Source organism: Ptychodera flava, assembly GCF_041260155.1.
Source record: "Ptychodera flava strain L36383 chromosome 3 unlocalized genomic scaffold, AS_Pfla_20210202 Scaffold_25__1_contigs__length_14229661_pilon, whole genome shotgun sequence".
NCBI lineage: Eukaryota > Metazoa > Hemichordata > Enteropneusta > Ptychoderidae > Ptychodera > Ptychodera flava.
This window is the reverse complement of record NW_027248279.1, coordinates 213257-226648: the sequence shown is the minus strand read 5'-3', so window position 1 is coordinate 226648 and position 13392 is coordinate 213257. Positions and strand designations below refer to the sequence as shown.

At 37.7% G+C, this 13392-nt stretch overlaps 1 protein-coding gene across 1 annotated transcript; it reads left to right on the top strand.

The window, feature by feature from the left end:
* The first annotated feature begins 6961 nt into the window (after positions 1-6961).
* LOC139125611 (uncharacterized) lies at positions 6962-13100 on the top strand. The gene is made up of 3 exons (XM_070691707.1): positions 6962-7048; positions 7558-7649; positions 8191-13100. Exon 3 carries the CDS (start codon positions 8510-8512, stop codon positions 10166-10168), a length of 1659 nt encoding a protein of 552 aa, XP_070547808.1. The 5' UTR covers positions 6962-7048; positions 7558-7649; positions 8191-8509; the 3' UTR covers positions 10169-13100.
* The last annotated feature ends 292 nt before the right edge of the window (positions 13101-13392 follow it).

Below are 13392 nucleotides of genomic sequence, written 5' to 3'. Positions count from 1 at the left end.
CAGTGGCTGGTAGACCATACACTAGCTGTAAATACGCAGCAGTGTTTTGGGCCACGGCATAACGATCGCACTCGGGTCAAGGGTCATCAACGCAAAACTGTGGCGATGATCCTTGACCGAGCGCGATTGATATACCTCATTACCGCTGTGTAATCACAGCTAACCATATCTTTAAGTAATCACAATCGCATATAAAACATTAGTTAAACACCGCAGAGTGTACACTCTATTGTTTCAGCATATGAGAGTAAGAGTTTTTACTTTTCATCAGTTGATGACAAGAAGAAGCCAATATTTTGTAACAGTATCGAAAAGAGGCACTATATACCAAAGTCACCCTTTTTCCTTAACCTGATTAGGCAACCTTGTCTTTCATTTAAAGTCTCATGTCGCCATATTACCTATTGTTGCATTATTTAGGATGTGAAAAGTTTGATTTACCTAGAAATCGAAGAGTTATTACAGAAACTGATGGTACCATGATGCCCCTGGCACGCCATACCTATCAGTTTACTATCACTGACGATCTTTATCATTTCCAATCTATTGTCACATGGCGTAATGATGCCTGTTCGAAAAAAATGTTACCACATAGATTTTCATCACCTATTATCAATACTGATGGTATTTCTGAAAAATTGAAGAAGATAAGCGTACAGGTAGCTGTCTGGAAACAAGCTTGAGAACCTCAGTTCATCTCTAATATAAATTTAACTTGCGACGGTCAGTGACTGAATTTTGATAAGTTTCTGTATTTTTGTTCTGAATTATCTGAGCTTTGATAGAACGCTACGATCAACTAAATGTTACTGGAGAATTAGCTTTCAAATACGTGTAGTCTCCCTTATCAGATGCAAGGGTGGAATGAAGAATTAAAACACAGAAAGCGACAGAAAATTCAGAGTGAAAATGTACAAGTCTACGTATAAATTCTCTCCTTGCAAGTGTACAAATTATCTGTAAAAAAAATGGGTAACTTGTGTTCTTTTGCAAACTCTGATTTTCATCAGAGGAAAAGAAATCATTTAGGTTATTTTGGTAGCCTGGGAGATTTTATAGAAATTCAGAGAGGTAAATATTGAAAATATTTTAACTACCTCTATTTCTTCTCTTTTGTATGGGAAAACATGAAAAATAAGCAAATCTCATTTTTCAAAAATATTTCACATAGTGTTAGTGTGAATTTCTGAATTTCCTGAAATTTTCACTCTGAATTTTCTGTCGCTTTCAGCTTCAATTCTTCATCCCACCCTTGCATCTGATGAAGGACACGTCACGTCTTTGAAGGCTTATGCTCCAGTAGCATTTAGTTGATCATAGCCTGCTACCAAATTTTGGATTATTTTTGCATTGTAAATCAACACGTCTTTTGTTATCGATTTTTACTGTTTTCAGTTTTGCTATTAGCGAAGCAGAGCTTATCTAATAGGTGAATGTGTGACACCATCCTCAAATTTTTACATCCCAAGCTTTTTCTTCAAAACGGCCCGTACGATTCCTTTATTGTTTGAGTACATGTTCCCAGGGATTTCCCTAATCATATATGTTCAAGTTATGGTGAAATACGCAAATTTATATTTTTGAGGCGAATTTTGCTATTTTTTCCAAAAATCTTCTCCTTTACTGGTGGTTCGACGTGAGCTGTCAGAGATCCTATACATAACACTGCGAGCTCTTTCGACGTCTAAGTCGCTTGTTGAGTTGCTATATTAGTGTTGAAATGGCTAACATTTAGGTTGTTGCCATTGGTTGTACACTGCAGTTTCCTTTTACAAGTGAATTTTAGTGAGGACAGAAATTTCCAGGTTCAACAGCAAATGCTTATTGACAAACAGAACAAAACTTATGAAACGAAGTCAAAATTAGTTAATGTGTTATTAATTTCTGAGAAGTAGAGTTTTGAAATGTCACTGATTTATTTCAGAGTTTATTTAAAGGTATTACAAACAAACAAATCTTTTCGTTCATTAAGGACTTTGTTGGACAAAGAAATGGGTTTTACACCTCAAAGGACCCCTTTACCCACTTTCTGCATGTTGTGTCTTACTAGTCCTGTTTCATAAGTCAGGTCCCTGACATATGTACCAACATCAGTGATTGGTTCATCTGGTAATTTAAGGTCCATTTGCGTTACGCTGATTGGTGGGACCTCATGCGTTAGGTCTCATTACTATGTATTATTCACTTTACAGCTCCCTGATTGGTTAATGTGTAGGTCCGGTCCTCCAGTGTTCACTGCCTCATTATGCAATGTCCCACGTGCTTCCTGGCTACCGCTGAAGTAATACGTTATTCGTGATGTTCACGGATCGGCCGAAAGTTACAACGAGAAATGCCCGACAAACCTTCATGCGTTAAATTTCCATGTTTTTACTTATCCCTGTCCCTTCATGCATTACAGGCATGTTGGCTCGCTGTTTTCCAATTGTTGGTTATGTACAAAGTTCAAGCTTTTTATTTCATTTTGATTTGACGGGAGCATTGGCCGCATCGACTACAGTGAGGCCTGTGAATGACAAGAGGAAACAATAGAGCTTCAAGGGAAACACATGGGTTCATTACATAATTCAGTAAGCCGTTTACCATGTCCCAGTTACAGTTGTTCGCAGTCAACTGATTGCAGCTGGTGCCAGCCGCCATAGATTCTTGTGGGTCAGTCGTACCAGTCGTAACCTACATATACCGATCTTTGGACAGACATGTATGAATATCTTTCTCGCAAACTCTTGGAGAAATGCAAAATTGACTTGATCAAGAAATTTATCAGAGCCATTTAGCTAACCTGCAAGAATCCATAAACACTCCCTACAGATTATTCACCTGGTATAAGAAAGGTTATGTCCGTTTATACTGTAGTGTATTCACTGATTTGCATCGTCCTAAAATTACTAATTTTCAAGGCCTGAGTGCCGATGCCAATTTCGTTCAACATTACTCAATAAATATTTCTACCTCTTATAGTACTTGTTATGTATGTCATTTTCCCCCACACTCATCTTGACCTGAGTTCAATTAGTCTAGAAAATTCTTAGGGCCACTGCCTTTATAATGACCTCACAACCTTGAATTCAATTAGTCATGTTTGGAATGTTCTGGAAATTTACTGAGTTGTGCTAGAGATAATTTAAGAACGGTAATTAGCATGTCAATAAAAGTTCTAGATTGTTCTTATATGCTTATGTAAGCACATGAGTATAAATACTGGGACAGCAGGCTTGCAGTCAGACATTTGGGATTGTGTCTCTTGTGTGTTACTTCAAGTCTTTGGAAACTCCAGCAGTAGTAATTGTTCAGACTTTTGCAGACCTTCATTGCCAACGCTGGATTTATTCTGTGGACTTTGTGCAACTTCGAGCCTGCAAGCCAAAGGACTGTTCATTCATCGGACTGACTGTTACAACTCTGAGACTGGAGCTTTGCCGTCCCAGCTGAGATGGGTAATCTGTGCACTTTTACAGTTTGTATTCTATCCTTGACTTAGCAATTAGTTTTATTTTCGTATTAAATTTCGTTTTATACGAAAACTGCTGAGTTCACCCTTTGTTCGTTTTCTCTGCACGTAAAAAATGGGGATTCGTCCAGGATTCGAATATTTTGAGCCGTTTGACAACATTTTGACAGCCTTTTCAAACTACTGTATACTGTGAACTCAGCGAAATTCAATCATGGCGGAATTCAAGCCGGATGAATGTATTGATGACCTTGATCAGGACACATTTGATTCCCTCGGAAAAGAAAACCTCGTTGCACAGGCCAATTCCCTTAAAGCAGAAGTCAAAAGATTTATGCGCAAGAAGCAAATTCAGTACAGAATTGCAAAACACTTAGTTAATTTAGGCCATTTTGAGGAGTCTGCCTTACAAGAATTATGAGCCTGAGTCTTCCTTTGAACTCAAAAACTTGGAATTAGGAATACAGGCAGATTTGGCATGAAAAAAATGGCATTAGAAAAAGAAAAAAATACATATGGAATTAGAAATGAAAGAAAAAGAATTGCAAATGGGAGAAAGACAAAGGGAGAAAGAAGAAGAGGAAAAAGAAAAGGAAAGAGAATTAGAAGAACATCGATTACAGTTAGAAATGAGACGTTTGGAGCTTGGAAAATCAGAAAAAAATTCTTCGCTTCAGACGGTTTTGAAATCACTAAGCATTTCAGGTTAGTTCCCCCTTTCCAAGAAAAGGATGTTGACAAATATTTTCTCCATTTTGAAAAAATTGCTCAGAGTCTGCATTGGCCTAAGGAGTCCTGGTCTATGCTTTTGCAGAGTGCTTTGTGGGTAAATCCAGATAAATTTATATTCAGTTGTCAATAGAGCAGGCTTCAAATTATGATTTTGTGAAGGAATTAATTCTCAACTGTTTGATCGTTGGTGTTCTTCTGAAAAGGTCAGTCAGAATTGTGACAAAGTACGACAACTCGTTTTGATTGAGGAATTTAAAAGGTGCATTCGGAGTGACATCAAGACGTTTATCAATGAACAAAAGGCAGATACATTGGAGGTTGCTGCACGTTTGGCCGATGATTATTCATTGACCCACAAATCTTCCTTTCTCAGCAAACCATCCCAGTCCTTTTCACACAGTAACAATGCAGTAAACTTTAACTCCTCCTTTTCATCCAAGAATTTCTCAAAGGAGATTCGGAAATCAAATGACAACAGTTCACATAGTTCAAGTAATACTCCCTAGTCATCAAATCCCAAGTCTCAATCTCCTCCTGACAAACAGTTCGGTTAACTTTCTCATAATTATTGTAAGAAAGATGGCCATTTAATGTCAGATTGTTTCAAATTGAAAAGAAAAGGTGAAGGTCAAAGTGGTCAAAGTGGCATCACCTTGTACTGGAACACTCCGTCTGGTGTAACAGAGGCGGATATCTCACGAGCACGATCCGTCAGAGGGACTTGCCAAAATCCCTTCAGTAGGTCAAATTTCGTCACATACTTGGCTTTCCCACTCGATCGATGCAATCATCAATCCTCGGGATTGGGAAAGTGTCTGTCTTTGTTAAAGTGTTCACTTTCATGTACTCCTTGCACATACAATAACTGTGATCTGATTTGGGAACAAGTATGCATGGTGAAATCCAGTTACTTTTACTGGCTTCAATAAAGTCATTGTCCAGCAGGTATTTGACTTCTTCATTGAGATATTTTGCTTTTGTTGGATTCAGTCTGTATGGTGTTGTTTTACAGGCTTACTGTCCCCAACATCAACGTCGTGATAGATGACGTTTGTCCTCGTTGGAACATCTTGAAACAGGTGTTTATATTCATGGAGCAGTTCTTTCACCTGTTGTTGTTGTTCTGTCTGGAGGTGTGCCAATTTGTAGACTCCAGCTTCTCTAGGATTTCTGAGTTCTGAAGCTTGACCGAGGCCCAACTTTGAATTTAGAGTATTTTCACTCAAGTCAGTTTCAGTATCACTATTTCATAATGACTAGAACTGACTGCACTAACAGGCTGTGTTTTAGTAGGATTATCCCTATCCAAATATGGCTTAAGCATATTTATGTGACATAGCTGTTTTTGTTTTCTCCTTTAAGGTGTTTTATGATGTAATTTAAATCACTCAATTTCTTAGCAATTAGGAATGGCCCAAAGTAACAAGCATGGAGTGGTTTGCCAGGAACCGGAAGTAGAACAAGAACTTTTTGACCTGGTTCAAACTTCCGTTTTGAGGTGTTTTTTATCTTATTTCATTTTCATTGACTGCTGAGATGACTCAAGATTTTCTCTTGCTAATTCACATGCTTTAGAGAGTTTTGTACGAAAATCTGACACATATTGTAAAATATTCAGACAATCGTCATCGTCTGATAGGAATTCTCTTTAACGAGCTTAAGTGGGCCACAGACTGTATGTACAAATACAAGTTTAAATTGGCTGAACCCAATGGACTCTTGAATTGACTCTCTAACAGCAAAGGGCAGAAAATGAATTCCTTCATCCCCCTGCTTCTCTGTGTCAAAACAGTATGTCCTAATCATATTTTTCAAAGTCTGATGAAATCGCTCTAGAGCACCCTGATTTTCTTGATGATACGCAGATGGCCTATACTGTTTAATGCCTAGCTGATCCATTACTTGTTGGAAAATACCAGACATAAAGTTGGAGCCTTGATCGGACTGGGCACATTTAGGGAGGCCAAATAAAGTGAAAAATTAGACTAAAGCTTTCACTATAGTCTTTGTCTTTATATTTCTCAGTGGTATGGCTTCTGGGAACCGAGTTGATGTACACATTATTGTCAGCATGTACTCATTTCCTGATCTTGTTTTTGGTAGGGGCCCAAACAGTATATTAGTATCCTACTAAATGGATCTTGAATTGCAGGAATTGGCTGTAAAGGGGCATTTTGAATGGTCTGATTTGACTTTCCTATCATTTGACATATGTGACACGTTTTAGAGAAATATGCTACATCCTGCCTTAGATTTGGCCAAATAAACGTCGCGTCAGTGGAAGAAGGTCGTAACTGACATTTTTGAGGAAAATCAGTTTTATCAAATTATGATTTCTTGTTATCAATACATCTGCTGAATGTCATTTCAGTAAACTTTCTCGCGAAAAGGTGAAAAAAATAGATTTTTAGTTTTGATCATATCCCCTCTCGGTTTGGCAGTAAGGTCGTAACTGCTGCAATAAGGTCGTATCTGCAGTTAACGCTTGTGCAGAAAGGTCGTAAGTGTCAGATACGACCTTTTGGGGTCGTGCTGTACGGATGCCAGAATAAATGCAATAAGGTCGTAACTGCAGTGACGAATGCTTATTGGCGAAACACAAAGGTATTTTAGATGGTATCAGAATAAAATGCAAAAATTATGTTACTATTATGTACGGGCCCTTCCCAAATGTAGTAGGAGACACGCACAGAGTGATTGGCATTGCGATAGGTATCAAAACAGGCTGGTCGTAAAGTGTTTACTACATTGTTGTAAAACGGTGAGTGTCGATGTTGGGCGCCGTGTACTGAAGCAATGCCGTAAAACGGTATGATGCGCCCAACAACACGCATCCCACGTACGTTGAGCAGAGAACTGCATCTGGTAAGTCTTGTGTTTTCTCCTACCATACGGCCGCACTCGTACTCGTCTGTGTTCAAAAGAATGCCAAATAACACTGCTAATACGTGAAGGCAATATAGGCGAAAACAAAGTGTACGAGAAACAAACTACACGATCATTCAGATGATGTCGTCGAACTTGACTGAAGTAAAGGGCACTTCGCCTCTGTGATGACGATTGGTGATAGCTTTGCGAAGTCAGTGAAAGTTGTATTACTTTGTACTGTCTACATTTGCATCAAGGACGTGTAAATCCCAAGTGAGGCTGCCAAAGCAACATTGCGTTGCATCAAAGGTGTTATTATTGAACATGGTTGTAAACCAGAATCAATTGTAGTGATTGTGCAGGACAGGGTGCTCCTGTTACGTTGTTTGTGACCGGGCCGCATTTAAACAACTTCATTCAAATTTCAATCAGAGCGGCCTTCCGCTACACTGTCTACAGTCATTGCAGGTACGGAATCAATAGCCTAAAAACATTTCCAATTTCAGATTATGTTGCCACATTAAACTTTTCTGCAGTGGTATGTTCCACTACGTTATGTCACATCGCTTGGTGAGCCATGAGAGGATTCTCGAGTGAGGTAGGAATATTCATTTTCTTTGGACTGTGAACTTGGAAAGGAAAGGAAAGGAAAGGAAAGGACAGAATTTGTATTTGCTCATGAACAGTTACATGTGATTTAAAGTACGCTAGAAGCCTTGCCAGTTTGAGTGGTATGGCTACCATTAGCACTCAGGTGTAAAAAATGTATCCTCTTTGATTCTAGTTTACTAACACCAGAGATAATGTGACCTTGTTTGACATTATCACATTACATTAAAGCCACGCAGCTGCAACCTTTGATGGATTATTCACTATTTTTGTTTTTGTTTACTCATGTTCTACTTCCAAAAGCATGGTGAAATTCTCAGTATTTAGCATGTCAATATAACCATGTGCAGCAAGTGATTTTATTGTTGACATGTGAATTTTATGCCCATTCAAAATCACTCCCAATAAACATCCGTGCAAACACAAAATTAATCTTCAAAACCATATGTCCCGGCGCCAGCCTTTAATAAGTTTCTTGCAATTTAATACCCAAACACTTAATACTGTTTTTTCTCTGTTTTTTTTTTTAGAATGGACTCATGCCAAGAATGCATTTGTTTGTCTTCAGAGCTAGATTATAAAAATAACGCGTTTCAAACCCTCAAGGGTATACAGTTACAAGCAACTACTAGACTAAGACGGCAGGCTCTGCAGTCATACACAGGCAGGTATCTACAGTTCAAGTGGATATACCATGTAAAAGCGAACCGGCTGCGTTTGAAGATAATTAAGCAAGATATAACTTTTACTCGATTGAAAATAATTCGTCATATGATTGATCATCATACAGCAGAACGTGACAAAGAGAACATAGAACCACAGTGGATAGAGGGACTGTGATAGAACAATATGATTGAGTATAGTTTTGAAAGTGACGATGATGATATACCACTGAGTGTTATTCAGTCAAAGTTAAGTCTAGATAAACATAACTTGCACAGTGAGTCTTGTACTGATGTTGATATAGCTGTCAATAACGGTGGGGATGATAGTGGTGTTGGTGGTGGTGGTGACGATGAGGTTGATAATGAAAATGATGATATTCCTTTAAGTGTATTAAAACAAAAACTCTCAGTTAAAGACATCCTAGAAACAGCTGCCACTTCTGGTATACTGCTTGATATAGATAATGATGTATTCACTGGAGATGATCCTTTTCTCTGCAATGCAACTATTCCAATCAACCAAAATACTGATGGTGTGTATGAGTGCGATAATAGCATTAGCTGTCCTAACAACATTCCGTGCAACTCAATCAATAACACAACTATAGATGTACATGAAAATCAGTCAAGCTACAGTGTTACTTTTGAAGTTAGGCAGAATGATATCAGTGTAACTCATCCACAAATATTTCCTGATATTACTGAGTCAAGCAGACCAAGTGTGAGTGTAACAGATACCACTCTGCCCACTTCAAGTGATAACACTTTTACAGATTTACATGTATATCAGCCAAACTACAGTGTTATTGGTGCTGATATCAGCGAATCAAGCTTCAGTCCAGGGGGTCATTTACTTTTCAGTAATAATGATGCAGTTTCCAGTTGGCCTAATCAAAATCCACAGATAGGTAGTGTGTGTGAGCTTTATGACAGCTGTAGTGCTATAGAAGCTGCTCAGTGTAGCCGTGATATTGTCAGTGATGAGGTCAGTCATGCTAACCCTACTGATGTCATTGGTGACCCTGGTTCTACCTCCATCAATAGTCCCGAAGTCAGTCACAGTGAAGCAGATAACTTGGTAGATGATTCAAGTAGGAGTAGGTTACGTTTTCGCAATGTCACAAACTGGAAGCGGAATATTCAGAAAAGGCTCAGAAATTCAGGTCAAGAATACACTGCTCACACGGGTAAAAGAGTCTGTGCAAGGCAGATGATATATCATCAGTGTCGATGTAACATGGATTGTTCAAAACATTTTTCATTAGAAGAACGTCAAGATATTTTCAGTAAATACTGGAACCTAGGAAGTTATGAACGTCAGAGAGACTTTATTAAGGCACATGTAACAAAGATAGGAAAGAAGAGAGCAACTGTCACAGGAAATTCACGAAGAGAGAATACAATTATATACAACTTGCCAAAACATTGCGATAAACAGAGAGTGTGTAAAGATGTCTTCCTGAAAACACTTGATGTTGGTGAAAAGACTGTTGCCTACACACTGGTAAAGCGACAAAGTATAGACTCACAGGATGGACGAGGTAAAGGTGCAGTACCTGGTGCAATCACAGAGGAAGATAAAAACATTATCCGAACTCACATAGCATCATTTCCTGCAGTTGAATCACACTACTGTAGGAAAAGTTCAAACAGGAAGTACCTTGAATCAGGGCTATCTATTGGCACCATGTACAGGATGTATGTTGAGGAGTGTAAAACAAAGGACCGCACACCAGTAAAAAAACATGTTATCATCAATCTATATTCTCTGGAGAATTCAACCTCGGCTTTCATGTGCCAAAAAAGGACAAATGTGCATTCTGTGAGACATATAATAACATGAGTAATGAAGACCAAGTGAAGAGTAAAGAACAGTATGACAGTCATATCAGAAGAAAAGTAGCTGCACGGTTGAAAAAGCAAACTGACAAAAATAGAGCAGTATTACACAATAATATTGCTGCTGTAAATTTTGACTTACAGAAAGTCCTTGTTACACCCAAATGTAATGTTTCTGACTTCTATTACAGTAGGAAACTGAGCACATACAACCTATCAGTTTATAATATGGCAACCAGAGAAGCACAGTGCTACATGTGGCATGAAGGCGAGGGAAAGCGAGGAAGCTGTGAAATATCTACATGTCTGTACAAATACAATGTCAGTCTTGGGGCAAAGGATGAGGTAATATACTACTCAGATAGCTGTACTGGCCAACAAAGAAACAGTGCCTTCTCAGCCATGTGCCTATACTCAGTTGTAAATCTGCCGATAAACACAATAACTCACAATTATTTTGAGAGAGGTCATTCTCAAATGGAAGGGGACTCTGTCCATGCTACTATTGAAAGAGCTGTGAAACATGTCGATGTGTTTGCCCCGAGTGAGTGGTATACAGCAGTATCAATGGCCAAGAAAAGTGTACCAGCATATAGAGTGCATGAATTGAAACACACCAACTTCCTTAATTTCAAGGACCTTGTCTGTAATACAGTATCCAACCTTCAGTGGTGTGACAATGACACAAAGATCAGATGGAACAAAATCCATTGTTTCCAGTATAGGAAGGAAAGCCCAACTAATATCTTCTTCAAATATGACATCGCAGATTCAGAGTTTATGTCACTCAACATCCTTTTGTCAAGAGGAAGGAGAAGAAGACAGATGGCAGACATGCACAACTATCCTCTGAAGGCTGCATATGGGAAAGCTGTCCCAATCGGCATGCTGAAGTACCAAGACCTAGCAGCTCTCTGCAGCAAAGGCCTCATCCCTACCAAATATCACGAGTTCTATGCCAAACTTCCTTGCAGCACAGCTTCCAGAGAGAGACTGGCTGAGCCAAATGAGGATGAGGACTCCGACTAAATGAATTTTCAGCATGACTGACCTCTGTAACTGAGACAAAAATAGTACAATAACATGTCCTTGAAATCCTATAAAATAAATAAAATCTGAGAGTAACTGACCTCTGTAACTATGAGATAAAATAATATAATAATATGGCCTTGAAATCTTAAAACAAATTAATTCTCAGCATGACTGACCTCTGTAACTGTGAGATAAAAGTATAACACATGACTTTGAAAACTTACAACATGTGAAACACCACATTATCACCACTATTAATCCCCTTCAAACGTAATCAGAAGGGACTTGTGCATTGGGCGCTGTTAGTCCATCCTTTTCTCCGTCCGTCTGATCTCCGCCCATATGCATGCCCTCATCCGTCCATCCATCCATCCATTCATCCAACTGTTTGCAAGTCTGTCTGCAGGCATTACTTAAACGTGCCTGAAACAATATTTTTTTTCAACTTTGTACAAGGTCAACACATGTTAACCAACACGTCAGTGTGTTTAATGAAATGTAAATAAGTCATATTCTTAACACAGCAAAAGCGTTTTATTGTTGGATTTAATGAAACTGTTGACTGTAAGATTTCTGCGTTTATATACATGTTGGACAAAATTTAAATCAGTTTTTCTGAAAAAAAAAACAAAAAAAAACAAACAACAATGCACTATTGCCAAAGTGTTTGAACATTTTACATTGACTTAACAACTACTGCCAAAGTTAATTTTTTTAAACAATGAATTTACAACTATTTTTATTACAAGGCATTGTTGCAATGAATGGTTGTTATTACAAGGGATTGTTGCAATGAATGGTTGTATGAATTTTAACAATGAGTTTACTACTGTAAGTTGGCCAATGAACTTTTCAACACCTCAGTGTTTTTTTCAATACCTCAATCACTGTTGTTAATGTTGGATTTAATGAAGCCGTTGACTTTAAAACTTCTGCGTTTATATACATATTGGACAAAATGATGTTACAATGTAAAATCAAAAAGCAATTTAAGGAAAAAAAACTTAACAATGCACTATTGCCAAATTGTTTGAACATTTTACAATGACTTAACAACTACTGCCAAAGTTAATTTTTTTACAATGAATTTACAACTATTTTTTATTACAAGGGATTGTTGCAATGAATGGTTGTATGAATTTTTACAATGAGTTTACTACTGTAAGTTGGCAAAAACATTCTTCAAACACCTCAGTGAATGCACTTTTTTCAACGGAATATTTCAGTGAATTTATTAATTTATTTTCAATGAATTGTTACTTTAATTAAATTAAATTATGAATACATTCAATGGTCATTCCCATAATTAATCCTTTCAGGCCTGACAATTTCTAGATTGATAATATTTGGCTGTGATATGAGGCAAGCATACAAGAACTTCAATATTACATGAAGGTTAATCTCTATGTCAGACTATAAGTTTACTGTATTATAGGTTTAGACACAAACAAAAATATCCCCTGGCTGAAATTTCTGCAAACCTCTGGCATTGTCTTGGTATCCTGGCTTGGTCAGCTCTGCCTGTTACAGACATGTAAGTTAATTTCAAAAATTTCAGTCAGGGTCAAAAGCAGAAACAGACTCCATTTTTCTGTTGGTGCCTATTCATGTTGATTAACAAGCCTTTCACTCATTCAGTCTGTTGTGCAATGGATGCTCTGTAGAAGAAAGTCTGACACTGGGATTAAACTGTGATGCAATGTTGAATTCTTTGCCTGACCTTCTGAAAGTGTAGATAAAATTCTCTTACTGTAGTTTGAGCATGTCATGAAATTTAGGCCTGAAAGGATTAATTAATATAATATCTGGCTATTACTTTTGAGAGATTTTTTGCAGGAATGCTACTTGTATTGACTTTACACAACCAAAGAAATTGTGCATCAATAAATGAATTACAGTTCAGGAAAAAATGTGAAGTAATAGTTCAGTGCATGACACAGTTGCATACACTAAGACAGAGTGGCTGTAACTAGGGCCTCTGTTTTCAACAAAATTGTTCTGTATCAGACTCACATTGGTTTAATATGCCTTCTATTGAGTTGATATGTCTCGATTTCCAACTTGTGCATAATAGTTCAATGTGTGAGAACTGTCCAAGTTCTCTATGAAGTTTTCTTTCAGAGAATTAACATGTAAATTTAAAAAGCTTAGTTCAGAACATCAAAACATGTTTTTGAAAAAAAATTAAAACAATTT